The following is an 18,586-nucleotide window of genomic DNA, read 5'->3' as shown; positions in this document are numbered from 1 at the left end:
AGCGGCCGGGCCCCTGGGCCATGGCCGCTGGGCCTGCGCGTCCGGAGTTTATATGGTGATTCGTTTTTTTAAGACTCTTGAGAAAAGATAAATGAAAAATATCAGGTTATGGGACTTCCCTGGCAGTCCAGTGCTTAAGATTCCGTACTCCCAGCGCAGGGAGGCACGGGTTCGATCCCTGGTTGGGGAACTAAGATCCCACAAACAGAGGGAGGCCCCCATACCCCAAAAAAAAAAAAAAAAAAGTTAATACCTTGCATGTGGTAATAAATAAAATAGTAAAGAAGCACAAAAGAGACTAGGCTGAAAAATTGACAATATCTTTCCCTTCCTTTCTCCTCTCTTGAGTTTTCTACTTTTAGTTCCTTTGGTTTCTCCACATAATACAGTGTACTTCTCGATGTCTACTTATTTTTGCAGAGCAGTGTAGCTACGCTGTGAGAACTTCCAGGTTTGCATAGATTCGGTTTAAAGGTAGCAGGTGTCTGTAGTTTTAGCCTTTGCATGACTGTCCTCCACCCACTTTTGTTTGTAAGTATCACATCTGCACATTAGACCAGGGTATAGTCCCCGCTCCATTATTGAATTTCTACCAGATCTTTTCCTCCCTAGTCCTAGGTTTCTTTAACCAGTGACTCCAGGAAGATAACACCCTTCCCATCATATGGCATGCCTTTGGTGTAATAGTCACATGACTATTGAGTAGACAATTTCTCTTTCAAAACTCTTTAGAGACAGATGTATAGGATGTTAGTAAATATATACAAAGAACAGAAAAATATTGAGATGATTCCATTAAAACGTCAGCGAGATTTTAGAATTAGATATAAACATTTCAACTTACTGTTTATAGATCATATTTTGCCTAAATTTTGTGTAGATTATAGATTTAAATGGGATCAAAAACCAGAATCCTAGTACGTGCCTGTAAAAGGCAACTTGTGATGCCGTATTACAAATTTTCAAATGCACACCATAATATCATATTTTATTTACCCCCGTAATAGCATATTAAAAGTCTTTGAACTTGCCTAGATATGGAAATGCAAAATGAGATAAACTAAATTATTCTGTGTTTTTGTATATATCATTTTTTTCCCCTTTAGTGTGAGATTAAAATCTCTGGACCTTCAGATGTGGAATTGCTACCCCATTTACAGAAGTTGATTGTACCTCATTCAATAGATTAAATATATGTATTGTGTTTCAGTTTGAAATTTAATTGTGCCTGGCTCCCGTAGTGTATTTATTTGTATGTCTGAACTTCCGATCCAAATGTGAGCCAGGAACATGGTACCTTAGTTTTTAAATTAGTGGAAACTGCATGTCACGTTGATGCGACATTCTTATCACTGTCCCCGACCCTGGACCCCAGATTTCTTCAGGACATAACAATAGCATTGCTCCTCAACAAGAATCGAGTTCACTGGTAACTTTTCAGAAGATCGAACTGAATTCTAAAATGGAAATAAATGGCTGAAAATTTTATTGAGTGAGATTATAAACTTCTTCCTCTAATTACTAAAAAAAAAAAAGTCTCAAAGTCACTTTACTAAGTAAAGAGTTTTTTTTCCTACCAGGTTTATCTCTGGCCATTGTTTCTTGGATCTGGATTTAAAATTTGATTCGGATTGTTTTATATCTCTCTCTGCCTTTGAAAATTCTTGTTGCTTCACAGAGTGTGGCTGCATTTCATCTCTTCCTCATCCCATGTCAGGAAATCTTCTGTTTAAGCCTCAGTTTGATCATTGATAGAATGTTTCTAGTATTAACTTCTAAACTATGGCTATGAGTTAATGATTGTTGTTCTAACAAAGATATAAAACATATTCAAATAAATGTGCTTCTTTATACACATCACCTGGGAAGGCTGGATATATATTTCTATAATGTTGGGCTCAGAACTTGCAATTGGCATTTTTATATTGAGGCTCTGGCTGCTCTCTTCCTTTTTTACTAAATAAAGTGCAACATCTTTCCAGGACTAAATTCACAGATTTCCTGCCATCTGGCCTGTTGCTAACCTCAGTGTATTTAAGTGACTATTTGATAGTTATAAGCCTCAGTTATTAATAATGATCCTGGACCAATTGTTTAAAATAAAAGGCAAAATAAAACTCTTTGAGATTTAAGCATAATTTGCTTCAGACCCTCTGAACACAGGAAATAAACGGCTGTACTTCCATTCTGTCCCAACTGATTAAGTTGTTACAGCCCATGTCTTTACCACGTACTTTTTTCCCCCTTTGTTGTTATTTAGCCCACATGACTGAATAGCTCTGGACTTTGTAAAAACAGGGACTGTTTATCAAACTGAAGAGCTTAGCTTGACAGTTTTAAAATAGATTTTATCCTATATATTTAGAAAGAATATAACATAGTGGCATTATTTAAGGTTAAAAATCTTTCCTAGAGTCATATCTCTGTGCTGTTCACCTCACCTTTGTGATGATTTTTTGGTTCCGTATTCTTCCAAATAAATCTTAGATTGATTGTTTATAGAAGGGAAAATAACCCATCAACACAGATGCCAATTTAGTTCATAAACAATAGGTGGGTACCATCATCATATATATATATATATATATATAAAACAGCTTTACTGAGATATAATTCAATACCATAAAATCCACCTTTTAAAAGTAAAAAGCATGCAATTCAGTGGCTTTTGGTATATTCATGGCGTTGTACAACCATCACCACTATCTTATTTTCGAACATTTTCATCACTCTAAAAAGAAACCCTGTACCCGTTAGCAATCACTCCCTATATCCCCTCCCCCCAGCCCCTGAAATCTATTTTCTATCTCTATGGATTTTACCTTTTCTGGGCGTTTCATTTCAAGGGAATCATACAACGTGTGGTCTTTTTTTTTTTTAATTTTTTTTCCGTTTAGCATAATGTTTTCAAGGTTCATCCATGTCGCAGTATGTATCAGCAGTCCATTCCTTTTTTTTTGCCAAATGATAGGATAATATTCCATTGTATGGATATGCCATATTTTGTTAGTTCATTCATCATTTGAATTGTTTTTACTTTGGGGCTATTATAAATAATGCTGCTAATGAAAATTCATGCACAAGTTTTTATGTAGACATACATTTTCAATTCTCTTGGGTAGACACCTAAGTGTGGAATTGCTGGGTCATATGCAACTCAGTGTTCAACATTTTGATGAACCGCCAATCCCTTCTCCAAAGTGGCTGAACCATTTTACAATCTCACCAGTCATGTTAAAGGGTTCCGATTTCTCCACATTCTCACCAGTAATTGTTAATGTCATATTTATTTTAGCCATCCTAATGGTTATGAAGTAGTATCTAAATGTGGTTTTGATCTGCATTTCTCTGATGAACATCTTTTCCTGTACTTATTGACCATTTGTATATTTTCTTTTGAGAAATGGCTCTTCAGATCCTTTGCCCATTTTTAAATTGGTTGTCTTTTTATTGTTGATTTGTAAGAGTTCTTTATATATTCTGCATACCGGTCTCTTGTATATTTTCAAATAGTTTTGAAGTATTCTGTGGATTATCTTTTTACTTATAGTGTCCTCATACACGGAAGTTTTAGATTTTGATCAAGTACAATTTATATATTATTTTGTCACTTTTGGCATCTAAAAAGTTATATCTAAATAACCACTGGCAAAACCTAAGGTCATAAATATTCACTCCTATTTTTCTTCTAAGAGTTTTATAGTTTAACTCTTGCATTGAAGTCCATGATCCATCCATTTTGAGTTAATTTTTGTGTATGGTATGAGGGAAGGCTCCAACTTCATTGTTCTGTGTGTGGATATTCAGGTATCCCAGCACAATTTGTTGAAAAGACTATGGTCTCCCCATTGAATTATGTTGGCACTCTTGTCCTCAATCAATTGACATAAATGTAAAGGTTTATTTGTGGCCTCCCAATTCTTGTCCATCGATCTCTATATATGTCTACCTTATGCCAATACCACACTGTCCTGATTACCGTGGCTTAGTCGTAAGTTTTGAAATTGATGTGAGTCTCCAATTTTGTTCTGTTTTTCAAGATTGTTTTGGCTTCTGGGTCCATTGAATTCCCATATAAATTTCGGGCTCAGCTTGTCAATTTATGCAGAAAAAAAAAAAGCTGGAATTTTGATAGTGATTACAATCCATAGCAGATTGCATTCAACTTCTGAAACAGGTCTTAGTTATTGGGAATATGCATAGGAGATTTGTATCTTGGTGCAAGTCCAAGTTTTTTGAAGAAACACTGAACTGGCATTATCTATGTATTAAACCCTTTCCTTGGTTTCATTATTAAAAGTATAGATGTGGCATCCTCTGGTCAGGGTACTTGCTTTGCAGGTTTTTTAACTCTTCGCACCAATGTTTTGAGGCTGAAAATGCGGTCAAACAAAGGTGGAAAATTAGTGAGAAGCAGCGTTCTTCAAGGTCTTAGCTCTATATTAGAATGGCGTGAAAGGCCTTGTCAGAGTGTACACCACGTGGCGGCTTCTTCTTTTTTTTTTTCCTTATCTTGAGAAAGGATTTTACGCCTTAGAAAGCAGGAAAGCACTTCGTAAGAAATTTAGGTCTTTTTCTCTTAGAGTCAATTTAGTTCAACGTTATCTTCTCTTACTATACCCAAGGCACTGTGCTAGCTGCCGCAGGGGGAGGGAAAAGTAGAATAAGACCTCCTTAGCCTTTTCAAACAAACTCCAAATAGCTCAGTCTTCCTGCCTCCTGCCTCTCCCCTTTCCTTCTCATTTTCTACTCCAGTACCAGAGTTTATAGCTTCCTAACAGAGTCTGTCTGGCTCCTGGTTGCCCAGGGGCTAAAGTCTAAATTCCTGAGCCTTGCAGATAAGACCTTTTTCAGCCTGGCTGTAGCCTTTCCTCTTGCTCCCGAACCAGGCATCCCATAGAAGCACACACTTTTCCCCCGAATGCACCGTGCCTCCCAAACATGTCTTCATGTATGTTCCTTCTCTGTAGAGTCCCCTCCCGCTCCCCTCCTGCTCTGCAGAGGCCAGTTCCCCTTCTCATCTTCCTACAGCAGTGTCTTCAGAACCTCATTTGTATTACCCATTTTCTTGTCTTTGCTGCTGCTAAAGAGGCAGAGACTCACTCATCTCTACTTCTCCAGTGGCACAGGGTTTGGCCGTCGACACCTTGTTTAAGGTAATTGCTGATTCATTAACATTTAACTCACGGCCGACCCTGTGTAAGGCATCCTGGAGGAAGCTCATCCAACACACGTGATTTTTCTGTAAGGCACCTCACCTTCTTGAGTTTAGGAACACCAGATAGCACTTCAACACTATACTTTGGGGCTATTTTAAATAGCAAAATCACCAACAAAAGCACAAAAATATGAAAATGTGGCACTAAATAGACCACAGAAAGGACACTTGTATATATTGGTCGTATGACACTTGAAACAAGAAGGCAAAATATCACCTGTTCAACCTCAGCTGGGAATGTGTACACTGGGTGACAAGTTACTGCTCACGTCACGCTGCATGTCTCTATGAATGCCAAGAAAAGTGCCAAAAGGGCTCCCCTGGTGGCGCAGCGGTTGAGAGTCCGCCTGCCGTACAAGCATATTTTTTTAACAAGTAGGCACATTCGCAAATACCGAATTCACGAATAATGAGGATTAGCTGTGCTTGAAAGATTAGGATTGGAGTCTTGACCCCACCACTTAATAGACGTATTATCTTTTTAAAAATTTTCTTTTATTGAAGTATAGTTGATTTCCAATGTTATGTTAATTTCTACTGTACAGCAAAGTGATTCAGTTATACATATATATTCTTTTTCATATTCTTTTCTGTTATGGTTTATCACAGGATATTGAAAATAGTTCCCTGTCCTATACAGTAGGACATTGTTTATCCATCCTATATATAGTAGTTTGCATCTGCTAATCCCAAACTCCCAGTCCATCCCTCCTGCGCCCCTCCTCCCCCTTGGCAACCACAAGTCTGTTCTCTGTGAGTCTGTTTCCATTTCATAGATAAGTTCATTTGTGTCTTTTAGATTCCACATAGAAGTGATATCATATGGTATGTGTCTTTCTCTGTCTGACTTACTTCACTTAGTATGATAATCTCCAGGTCCATCCATGTTGCTGCAAATGGCATTATTTCTTTGTTTTTATGGCTGAGTAATATTCCGTTGTAGGTATTACCACATCTTCTTTATCATTCCTCTGTCAGTGGACATTTAGGTTGTTTCCATGTCTTGGCTATTGTGAATAGTGCTGCTATGAACATAGGGGTGCATGCATCTTTTTAAATTATAGTTTTGTCTGGTTATGTGCCCAGAAGTGGGATTGCTGGATCATACGGTAGCTCTATTTTTAGTTTTTTTGAGGGACCTCCATACTGTTCTCCATAGTGGCTGTATCAATTTACATTCCCACCGACAGCGTAGGAGGGTTCCCTTTTCTCCACACCTTCTCCAGCATTTGTTATGTGAAGACTTTTTAATGATGGCCATTCTGACCGGTGTGAGGTGGTACGTACCGCGCTGTAGTTTTGATTTGCATTTCTCGGATAATTAGTGATGCTGAACATCTGTCTTTTCATGTGCCTGTTGGCCATCTGTATTAGACGTATAATCTTAAGCAAGTTACTTAACCTCCCTATTTCTCTTTCTATGTTTGTAAAATGGGGATAAATATAAGCTACATCAGAAGTGTGTGAACTTAAGCGAGTAAGGTCACTATCACATTGGGAGACACAGAGTAAGTCCTTGATAAGTGCTAGTGGTGTTAGTAATAGTTATTAAGATAGGTTAATAATAATAGCAGCTGTCTTTATTGAGTACATCCAGGTGAGGCTGGAAGGTGGTTAGGCAAAGAAGAGTGCACTTGAGGGAGGAAGGTTATACCTGTTGTCCAGAGGTGGAGAAATTAAGGGCAGAGGTCGAGCCCAGAGTGATCCGAGGGATCATACCTTAGATTGGGGTAGAAGTCAAGGGCGGCTAGAAAGAGTAAGCCTTAGCTAGGGTTCCGCTGGAATGGGGATCTGGGCAAGGAACATTTTGGTTTTGAGGAAGGTGGTGAATTTGGGACTCTTTACTATCAGGTGCTTGAGTCGGTCGTCTTCCTGGCTGTCCAAAACTGGACTTGTAAAGAACGGCACTTAAATTTGCTTTCCTGTATGTATTTCTGACCTTCGTAGGTCCGAACGTCCATAGGAAAGTTAGCATTTTGTGAGTGCTGTCTGTTTCTAAAGTTCCCAAGTGACTGGCTTGAGAGTGTTCTTTCCCTCAAAGTCTTATTCCAGACAGGGGTCCTTTTCTGGGGGGATTTTAGGGAAGGGCTTCTCATACTCACACAGTGTTTTGTAGGTGAAATGAACTGGGAACCATCCCAGTTCCTGTAGAGCCCCGATTGGCCCTTTGGTAAGTGGAGGTCTCCCAAAGGCGCGTTCGGCTCCGCCCTCCCAAGAGCGGCAGAGCGGTGTTTCTGAGCCAGAGCTCAGCAGAGTGCTTTGAATACCCGGAAGCTCAGAGAGACACACGGAAGTTTTCTATCGTTTTCCACTTGTAATCTGCAAACATTTTTCAGTAGACTACAACATAGATTGCTATGAAGATCGGAAGGAATGCTTCGTGCTGTTCTCGGGGGATGATCATTTCTTACATCTGGTTCAGGTTTGGTGGGTATGCGCTGCCTGAGTTTCACTGAATTTTGTTTGTATCTAACATCCGTAGAAATAAATGAATAAGTAGTCAAAAGCCAGGGTAGTGTTTTGGGGCTATGTTTGTCTGACTTCGTGGATCCCCAAGAAGTTTGTCCGCTGGGGTCATTATGTAGGTACAGCCGGTACTGCGGTGCATCTGGAGCAGGTGCTGGCAACCTTCTGAAAGGCCCAGACAGTAAGTATTCTGTGCTTTGCTGGCCAGGAGTTGGTTTCTGTTGCAACTCTTCAGTTCTACGGTTGCAGTCACAGACACTGAGTAAACAGACGGGCGTGGCTGCGCTCCAACAAAATTTTATTTGCAAAGACAGGCAGTAGGCCTGTTCACAAAATTTGGCCCCCGGACCGTAGTTTGCCAGTTTCTGAATTTAAGACCTTCATAACATCTTTGTAGGATTAAACCCCAGTAGATTTTTGTGAATGTGGCATTTTAAAGTTGGCATTATAACCTTGGGCAATGAAAATAATGTTATATAGAAAACTTATCATCTCTTATGAATTCCACTTTAAGAAAAAGATTCTAATACCAGGGTATTAAGTTCATTGAACCGTTTTTGGTTAGTGGTGAAATTAAATACCAGGAACTCTGACAGCTTGCACACATCACATTAGTTTTTCTTCTAGTACAAGTTGTTCATTTAATGAAAAATTTTGGGGGTATTTAATATATTAGGACAGAAGGTGGAGAATGCTAATTTATTTCCCCCCTAAAATGTAGTGCAGTCTCTCTTCCCCTCTTCCCCTTCCCTTTTTACCCTCTCCCCATCACCCCGATGTGCTGGGTTAGAGGGGTTGCCTGTAAGGGGGTGTGGATTTACGTGGGAGGAAGAGACAAGGGGTCCTGACAGCAAGATGTGCCCACCTCCAACCCTGAGAGAGCTTTAGGCTGTAGGGGAAGAAAGGGGCCGGTTTCCAGCTCTCAGCCTGTGATAACTTGTTTCACCTCCATGGTGGTTTAATCATGATCACTTAGTAGAGGATCCATTTCTGAAGAGCTGTGTTTTCATGCCCCCTGCTCAGAACAGTTGCGATTACACCCAGAGCTCAGGCCACCTGGTCTAGACCACAGAGGAGGCCTGGCGTGTGTTCAGCTGCTGCCGGGAAAAATGGCGCCGGGTCAAGCAGCATCGGCGGTTATCCGCCGGTTTCCCACCACTGCTTTCCAAACTGACTCGTACTAATTCTTGTCCATGAACATGTGTGTTTTTGTTTCTCTTTTCGTTTTGTAGTCGCCAGGCTTCATACTTTCATGGTTTGGGCTTGTTTTTTTAAATTTATTTTATTGAAGTATAGTTGACTTACAATGTTGTGTTAATTTCTGCTGTACAGCAAAGTGATTGAGTTCTACATATATACATTCTTTTTCATATTCTTTTCTATTACGGTTTATCACAGGATATTGAATATAGTTCTCAGTGCTTTGTTTTATTGTTTTTTTTTTCTTCAGGGTGTAAGTCCTTTTCTTTTACATGCTATCCTGTGAAGGCCACACATCCTTTAAGCGTTTGGGATAATATCATAATAGGAAGAATGAGCCTCTTTCTACTGCACCCACACTCTCCAGTTGGAGATTTAAGTTGAGTGAGCAGAGACTAGTAGTGTGATAAAAAGATCCATGCAGGTAGGTTTGCAGAAAAGTTAACCCCAAATCCTATCACAGGTGAGTAACAGACTGAAAACAGACTTCTGATGGTGTCTGTGCAAACCTCGAGTTAAGTGGATCAATGCTAGTTTACTTTCCAACATTCTTTTTTATTTTTTTTAATACATTTATTTATTTATTTATTTTTGGCTGCGTTGGGTCTTCGTTGCTGCGCGCGGGCTCTCTCTAGTTGCGGCGAGTGGGGGCTACTCTTTGTTGCGGTGCACGGGCTTCTCGTTGCGGTGGCTTCTCTTGTGGCGGAGCACAGGCTCTAGGTGCGCGGTCTTCAGTAGTTGTGGCTCGCGGGCTCTAGAGCGCAGCTTCAGTAGTTGTGGCGCACGGGCTTAGTTGCTCCGCGGCATGTGGGATCCTCCCGGACCGGGGCTCGAACCCGTGTCCCCTGCACTGGCAGGTGGATTCTTAACCATTGCGCCACCACGGAAGCCCTTTCCAACATTATTTTGAAGAATAGTGTAAAAATCTGAAAGGCTTCTGAAGGCAAAAAACTAATCAATTGCATTTTAAAGATTCAATCTGTATCTGTGTCTAGGTCCTCCCAGCGAAATGCAAGCAATTGACACCTGGATCCCGGGTATACCTCCTCGCCCCTGCCAGCCCGCTCGGATCTGACAGTATTTCCCCTCCATAAATCCAAAACCTACCCATCCTTTGAAACCCACTTGTCTCACACAAAAACAAACAAAACCCACCTTTCTTGGCAGTCCCACAATAATATTGTGTTTCTCTGAATTCTTGTGATCCGTCTGTACAGCTCATTTTGAAATCTGATTCCGTGTGGTGGAGTTTGTTGAGCAAGATGTTAATCTCAGATTCATTTCTGTCGTGGATCCTACTTTCAGTTTAAAATCTGTTTGGAGAGGAACTAATAAAAAATGTAAGTGACTCTACAGGGCAGTGGGAGGGTCTCAAGCAAAGGAGAGCATTAAAAAAATCACGAGGGGGGAGGGGCAGTGGGGGAGGGGTGGATGGGGAGTTTGGGATTAACAGATGCAAACTATTATATAGAGAATGGATAAACAACAGGTTCCTACTGTAGAGCACAGGAAACTATTTTCAATATCCTGTGATAAACCATAATGGAAAAGAATATGAAAAAGAATATATATATGTGTAACTGAATCACTTTGCTGGACAGCAGAAATTAACACAACATTGTAAATCAATTATACTTCAATAAAATGAATTTTTTAAAAAGCTTGAGAGAGATCTGGAAGACAGTACAGTAGTCTGACCGAAGGAGAAGTGCTTTATGGGCCGGGACGGGACGGGTGATAAGACCAGAAAGTGGGTGGGACAGGATTATGGAGAGCTTTACATGCTAGATGCTAGGAGTTTATACTTTCTTTCTCTCTCTCTCACGCTCTCTTTTTCTTTGCGGGGGAGGGGTGGACAGGGAGGACTTTATATTTTATTTTGTAAGTGGTGCTGAGCTCAGAGGTTTATGTGTGTGGGGGGGGTTATATAATAGTGTTTCATTCATTTAGCCAACAAATAATTATTTCATGATTAAAATGAATTCTAGAAAAGAGATGCCAGAGCCTATTGTCATAACCCAGACAGGAGACAAGAGTGGCTTGGAATTAGCAACAGCAGCGGGACTGGAAAGAACAGATTTCAAAGATATGACAAAGGATGAATTGATATGACTTGATGAGTAATGAACAAAAGGGATCTGCTTTGCACTATTGTTTGTTTTTCTTGTTGATTTATTGTGTCTGTTGAGCTAAACTGTAGACTCTTTGGGACACACACTACGTTTTATACTCCTTTTGTATTGATGGTAGGTGCCCATTGTCTTTTTATTCCAGTTTAAAGAATTTATTGACACTTGTTATTCCACACAATGTGTTTCTAAACAGTGTCCTATAACTCCCTAATAAGATAAAGCTAAGACTGCAGGGTATGTCTTATGAGAAACAAATACCACTTCCATTAGTCCTCAAGTCACTATTGCATTTAATTTTTACATTGAGATATAATTATCATACCATCAACTTTACCCTTTCAAGTGTACGGTTCAGTGTTTTCAGTATGTCATGGAGTTGTATAACCAATTACCGTCTAATTTTAGGATGTTTTCATCACCCCCACAAGGAACCCCCACATACTTTAGCAGTCACCCCTATTCCTCTCTTTATCCCCAGCCTCTGGCAACCACTAATCTACTCTCTGTCTCTATAGATGTCCGTTCAGGCTGCTATAACAAAATGCCATAAAATTGGATGGCTTATAAGCAACAGAAATCTATTTCTCATAATTCTGGAGTCTCGGAAGTGGCACCAGCAGACTTGGTGTCTGGTGAAGGCCCAATTCCTGGTTCATAGATGGCCGTCTTCTCACTGTGTCCTTCTGTGGCCGAAGGGGCAAAGGAGCTCTCTTTTATTAGGGCACTAATCCCATTCATGAGGGCTCCACCCATGACCTAATCACCTCCCAAAGGCCTCACCTCCAAATACCATCACATTGGGTGTTAAGATTTAGCACGTGAATTTTGAGGGGACACAAACATTCAGTCTGTAGCAATGGATTTGCTTATCCTGGACACTTCATATAAATGGGATCATGCGATATGAGGTACTTTATGTCTGGCTTCTTTCACTTATCATAAAATGTTCAGGGTGCATCTGTGCTGTAGCATAGATTATATATCAGTGCTTCTTTTTATGGCTGAATAATATTCCATGGTATGGCTGTACCACATTTTATTTATCTGTTCATCAGATTATGGACATTTGGGTTGTTTCTACTTGTTGGCTATTAAGAATAGCGCTGCCATGAACATTCGTGTACAAGATTCTGTGTGGCCATATGTTTTCAAGTCTCTTGAGCATACCTAGTAGTGGAATTGCTTGTTCATATGGCAACTGTATGCTTAACATTTTGAGGAACTTCCAAACTGTATTCCACAGTGACTGTACCATTTTACATTCCCACCATCAACGTATGAGTGTTTTAGTTTCTCTACATCCTTGCCAACCCTTGCATTTGTCTTATCTTTTTTATTTTAGCCATCTTAGTGGGTGTGAAGTGGTATCTCATTGTAGTTTTTATAGGTATCTCCCTGATGGTTACTGGTGTTGAGCATCTTTTATGGGCTTATTGGCCGTTTCTATATTTTCTCTGGAGAAATGTCAGTTCAGATCCTTTGCCTATATTTTAATTGGGTTGTCTTTTTATTGTTGGTTTGTAGGAGTTCTTTATATATTCTGAATACAGGTCCCTTACCAGATTTTATAAATACTAGATTTACATATATCTTCTCCCATTCTGTAGTTTGTCTTTTCACTTTCTTGATAGTATCTTTTGAAGCAGAAAAGTTTTTAATTTCAGTGAAGTCCAACTTACCTATTTTTTCTTTTGTTGCTTGTGGGTTTGATGCTACATCTAAGCAACCACTGCTTTGTCCCAGATGTGAAGATTTATTTAATCAGGGCTATGATTTCTTCTAACTTTTATATATGATGTGAGGTAGGGGTCAAACTTCATTCTCTTGCATGTGGCTACTCAGTTGTCCCAGCACCATTTGTTGAAAAGACTGCTGTCTTCCCATTGTAGTGGCTTGGCACCACTGTTAAATCTGAATTTTCATAAGTTTGAAAATACATGCATGAAGTAAGGTACAGACATCAATTGTTTTACCATATTGACTTTAAGTAAAAATTATTATTTATCGGGTTTGAATTTTACAGAGCTTGCTTCAGTTAGTGGTGATTGCAGATTTGGAGTGTATTTGGGACTTTTTCAAGCAATGGCACGAGAACTGCTGTTAGTGTCATGAAACTTGTGTTCCTTTCCAAAGCCACAGGATTGTAGTCAGGAGATGTTATGGCACGAATCTCCCTGTGTTTATGGGTTGGGTTGGCTTGGCGTTACCCCTGATTTCTTTAACTTTATGGATTGCTTCCATGAGGATAACGTCAAAGAATTTAGTTTTGGAATTTTCACCAGTGTAGTAAGAGTTCAGGACTCTTAGGGTGCTAGTGGTGTCCAGTTCTGGCTCCGTGTAAACTGCAGGTGGGTGGCACCATGATGGCTAGGTTTGCTGCGGGTTGCACACTTAGGAACTGGGCACTTGCATCCACTACAGTAGACACGAATCCAGTAAATGTCATCACCTGGACTAGCCTCGAACCCAGGTTGCATGCTTTCTGGGACAAGGTTGGGGTTAGAGAGGCTTGGGATACATGAGCTTCCTTCTCCTCCATAGCTCCCAGTACACTGCGAATCACCCATCTGGCTTAACTGATGGCTGCCACTAGACAGAAAGGCCACCCATTGTCTTCTAAATGGATGATAAGAATTTTCATTAAAGTTACTTTAAACATTAGGTAGTATTACTTCCCAAGGAAAGCTGCTCAGAATAACTTTGAGTATATTTAAGCCCAATTTGTAAGACATAAAAATGTGAAAAATAAAAAAAACAATGCGAGGGCCACAGACAGGGAGAAAATGTTTACAAGGGATATGTCTGATTGATAAAAGGACTGATAATCCAAAATAATAAAACTCCTTTATTTTTTCTTTTTCTTTTTCAAAATTGAGTTATAGTTGATTTATAATATTAGTTTCAGGTGTACATAGAATGCTTAAAACTCAACAGGAAGAAAACAACCCACTCACCCACCCAATTAAGAAATAGGCAGAAGACCTGAACAGACATCTCACCAAAGAAGATATACAGGTGGAAAATAGGTGTATGAAAAGATGTACCACATCATATGCATCAGGGCAATGCAAATTAAAAACGATGAGATACCACTACACACCTATTAGAATGGCCAAAGTCCCAAAACACTGACAACGTCAAATGCTGGCGAGGATGTGGAAGGATAGGAACTCTCATTCATTGCTAGTGGGAATGCAAAATGGTACCGTCACTTTAGACTACAGTTTGGCAGATTTTTTGCAGCACTAAACATACTCTTGCCACATAATTCAGGAGTTGTGCTCCTTGGTATTTAACCAAAGGAGTTGAAAACTTATGTCCACAACAAAAACATGCACATGGATGTGATGAAATAAAATTATTTTTAAGGCAGGACAAGAAAAATTCTAAACATAAAGTTCTCTCTCTGCCCGTTTGAGCCACTGCCCCCTACCCTTTAGTGAGCATTGTGCATCTGCCTTACACTGCAACTAGACCCCCTCAGAAGACACAGGAATGCCTACTCGCCAAAACAAAAAGCAATTTCCCCTGGCGCCAGCAAGGTAACGCCTTAGGAGATAACGGTCCTTTCTCAATCCTGTAAGGCAGGGGTCCCCAACCTCTGGGCCGTACAGCAGGAGGTGAGCGGCGGGCGAGCGTGTGAAGCTTCATCTGCCACTCCCCATCGCTCGCATTACCGCCTGAACCACCTCCCCACCCCCGTCCGTGGAAAAATTGTCTTCCATGAAACCGGACCCTGGTGCCAAAAAGGTTGGGCATCGCTGCGGTAAGGGGTCACAATAACCCACTACTGGCCTTGCTGGACTGTGAAACTGTCAATATGTTACTCTGATGTATAACCCTTCATCTCAAAAATTTATATAACTGTGCCTTGACCTCTAAAAGGTGGAACAGTCCTCGTAGCTTTCTGAAAGGCTGTCTCTTGGGTTATAATTCTTAGGTTGGCTCAAACAAAATTGTCTATTTCTTTCTTAGATTGACTGTTACTTCTTTTGTTGACAGATGTTTACTACAGTTTTATTCATAATTGCCAGAACTTGAAAGCAACCATGGTCCATCCAGACAATGGAATATTATTCAGTACCAAAAGGAAATGAATTATCAAGTCATGAAAAGACAAGGAGGAACCTTAAATGCATATTACTAAGTGAAAGAAACCAATCTGAATAGGCTACATACTGTATGATCCCAACCATATGATATTCTGAAAGAGACAACACTGTAGAGGTAGTTAAAAAGATCAGTGATTGCCAGGAATTAGTGGGGAGGAAAAGGTGAATAAGCGAAACAGAATTTTTCGGGCAGTGAAAGTATTCTGTGTTGATACTATGATGGTGGGTATGTCCCATTCCGTAGGATGTACAACACTGACAGTGAACTCGAAGGTAAACTGTGGACTTGGGGTGATAATGATGTGTCTGTGTGGGTTCATCAGTTGTAACAAAGGTGGCACTCTGGTGAGGGACGTTGATGGTGGGGAAGCCTGGGTCAGGGAGAATATGGGAAATCTCTCTACCTCCCACTCAATTTGGCTGTGAACCCAAAACTGCTCTAGAAAATAAAGTCTACTTTAAAAATACAATTCAAGGTGGTACAGATATGTGTCAAAGGCAGGAGGTCCTTTAGAAGTTCAGAGAAAGGAGAAGTCACTAATGGCCTAACAGGGAAAAAATAAGATTTGAGCTGTAACCCAAAGAATGAGTAGAATTTCAGTGACCGGACAGTGGTTCATTGTGCGCAGTCTTGGGTAGGTTACTTCTTAGACCCTTAGTTTCTTCCTGGGGCTTGTGGAAGGATTACAGGAGGTTGCATAGGTGAAGTGCTTAGGACAGAGTCTAGCATGAAATAAGAAGTAGAGCTCTCAGTGGGTATTGACTGGACACCTACTCTGGGGCATGCACTATTTTTTTTGTTTGTTTTTTTATTTTTGAATTTTTACTTTTTTATTGAAGTATAGTTGATTTACAATGTTTCAGTTGTACAGCAAAGTGATTATATATATGTAATATGTATATTCTCTTTCAGATTCTTTTCCAGTATAGGTTATTTTAAGATACTGAATATCATTCCCAACGTTTGTCTGTTTTATATATAGTAGTGTGTATCTGCTAATCCCAAATTCCAGATTTATCCTTCCCCCCACCTTCCCCTTTGGTAACCGTAAGTTTGTTTTCTATGTCTGGTGAGTCTGTTTCTGTTTTGTAAATAAGTTCCTTTGTGTCATTTTAAAAAAAGATTCCACATATAAGTGATATCATATGATATTTGTCTTCCTCTGTCTGACTTCTCTTAGTATGATAATCTCTAGGTCCATCTGTGTTGTTGCAGATGGCATTATTTCATTCATTTTTATGGCTGAGTAGTACTCCATTGTGTGTGTGTGCATATATATATATATATATGTATATATATATGTCACACCTTCTTTATCCATTCATCCGTCGATGGACATTTAGGTTGCTTCCATGTCTTGACTATTGTAAATCATGCACTATTGTTGAACCCACATTCTGGCTCCAAGAAATACTGCTTAGATGTCACAGAAAGAGGACAGCACGCAACAGGAAAAAAGGCCCAGAGGCAAAAATTGCTACATGGTGGTCTGGGACAGGTTCAGTAAAACCATACTTGGGTGATAAGTTTGGTAAAGTAGCTCCAGAGAAATTTTATTTTGTGTTTTGAAATCCAAAGAAAGCAGTCTGTGCAGTGGAGACCTTTGAGATGGTATCAGAAAGGATTTTGATAATGTTTTAAGAATAATTTGAGTTTGAATCAACATAGGAAGCAGGGATTTCAGTTGAGACTATTCCAATAATTTTGAAATCACTGTAGCAGTCTTTAGTTGGTTTGTTTAATGGGCAGGTTTTTTTGTCGATCTAAAATGTACTTGATCAACATTATAAAAGTAAACAGAGGTGTTTTTTGTCGTTGCTGTTTTTTTCTTTCCCTAGTTTAATATTATGGCCATCAAACTTTGTTTCAGACTAATTTAATGGGAGTTAATATTTCCAAGTAAATCATCAGTCTTAAGCACTGTCTTTTTGACATTGGCCTAGGGAAATGGACCCTCTTTCCTACTGGGATAAATGAAAAAGTACAAAATGCAAAGAATTTATCTACTCAATAGGGGTCTCTCTGTCTCTCTGTCTCTCTGTCTCTCTCTCTCTGAGTAACGTCTTTATTGAGATAGAATTCACATATCATAAAATCTATCCATTTTAGTGTATCATTCAGTGGTTTTTAGTATATTCACAGAGTTGTGTAACCACCACCACAGTCAATTGTAGAACTTTTTATCACCCCAAAAAGAAACCCTGTACCCCTTAGCTGTCACCCCCAAATCCCCTCATTTCAACTCCCTTTGCAACCACTAATCTACTGAAAAAGAAATTTAAAAACAATTCCTTTTAAAATAGCATCAAAAACAGTAAAATATTTAGGAATAAATTCAACAATAGAGGGGCAAGACTTACACCCTGAAAACTATAAAACATTGTTGAAAGAAAATGAAGACCTAAAAAATGGAAAGACATCCATGTTTTTGAATTGGAAGACTTAACGTTGTTAAGTGCCCAGACTCATCTGCAGATGCAGCATAGAACCTATCAACATCTCAGGAGGCTTTATTTGGGGAATTTACAGAATTTGATCTTAAAATTCATACGGAAATGCAAAGGATCTAGAGTAACCAAAACAGTCTCGAAAAAACAAGAACAAAATCGGAGACGCACATTTCCCGATTTCAAAACTTACTACTAAGCTATGGTAATTACTACAGAGTGTTACTGACAGTAAAGATAGAAGTATAAAGAGCAATGGAATAGAACTGAGGGTCCAGAATAAACCCTCACATTTACATTCAATTGATTTTCAACAGTGAGGTCAAGACAACTAGATGGGGGAAAGAAAGGTCCTTGCAAGAATGGTGCTGGGACAGATAAAAATAATTGGTGGCAGAGATGCAGAGAAATTGGAACCTTTATACTTTGCTGGTGGGGATGTAAAATTGGGCAGCCACTTTGGAGGACAATTGGGCAGTTCCTCAAAATGTTAAACATGGAGTTACCGTATGACCCAGTAATTCTACTCCTAGGTGGATACCCAAGAGAATTGAAAACATATGTCTACGTAAAACCTTGTTACGTGAATGTTCATGCATCATTTCACAGTAGCCCAAATGTGGTAACAACTGAAATGTCTATTATCTGATGAATGGATAAATGAAATGTGATATATCCATATAACTGAGTATTATTTGGCAACAGAAAGGAATGAAGTACTGATACTTGCTACAACATGAATGAACGTTGAAATCATCATGCTAAATGAAAGAAACCAGTCATAAAAAGCCACATATTGTATGACTGTTACCGAGTCCAAGCTCGCTCTGCTCGCTGCACGACAGGCCAGTGAATCGGAGACGAGGTGCTGAGGCAAGGAAGACGACTTTATTCTGAAAGCCGGCAAACCGAGAAGATGGCAGACTAGTGCCTCTGAAAAACCTTTTTTTTTTTTTTTTTTTTTTTTTTTGCGGTACGCGGGCCTCTCACTGCTGTGGCCTCTCCCGTTG

At 39.7% G+C, this 18,586-nt stretch overlaps 1 protein-coding gene across 6 annotated transcripts in view; it reads left to right on the top strand.

Moving 5' to 3' along the window:
* The window catches only part of SMURF1 (SMAD specific E3 ubiquitin protein ligase 1), a 100,137-nt gene that overhangs the window by 37,297 nt on the left and 44,254 nt on the right, over positions 1-18,586 (top strand). Inside the window, exon 1 of one of the 6 annotated variants that reach the window (XM_055090811.1) lies at positions 7,285-7,645. The exons of 1 other annotated variant lie outside the window; for it this stretch is intronic. In XM_055090811.1, the coding sequence (XP_054946786.1) occupies positions 7,576-7,645 (70 nt within the window). In that variant the 5' untranslated portion in view covers positions 7,285-7,575. Of the gene's footprint in view, positions 1-7,284; positions 7,646-18,586 lie in introns of those variants that run through there. 4 more of the 6 variants (XM_055090812.1, XM_028500123.2, XM_055090814.1 and 1 more) reach the window with 4 other exon arrangements.

The sequence above is a fragment of the Physeter macrocephalus genome, chromosome 14 (genome assembly GCF_002837175.3).
Source record: "Physeter macrocephalus isolate SW-GA chromosome 14, ASM283717v5, whole genome shotgun sequence".
Taxonomy (NCBI): domain Eukaryota; kingdom Metazoa; phylum Chordata; class Mammalia; order Artiodactyla; family Physeteridae; genus Physeter; species Physeter macrocephalus.
This window is presented reverse-complemented; position numbering and strand designations above follow the sequence as displayed.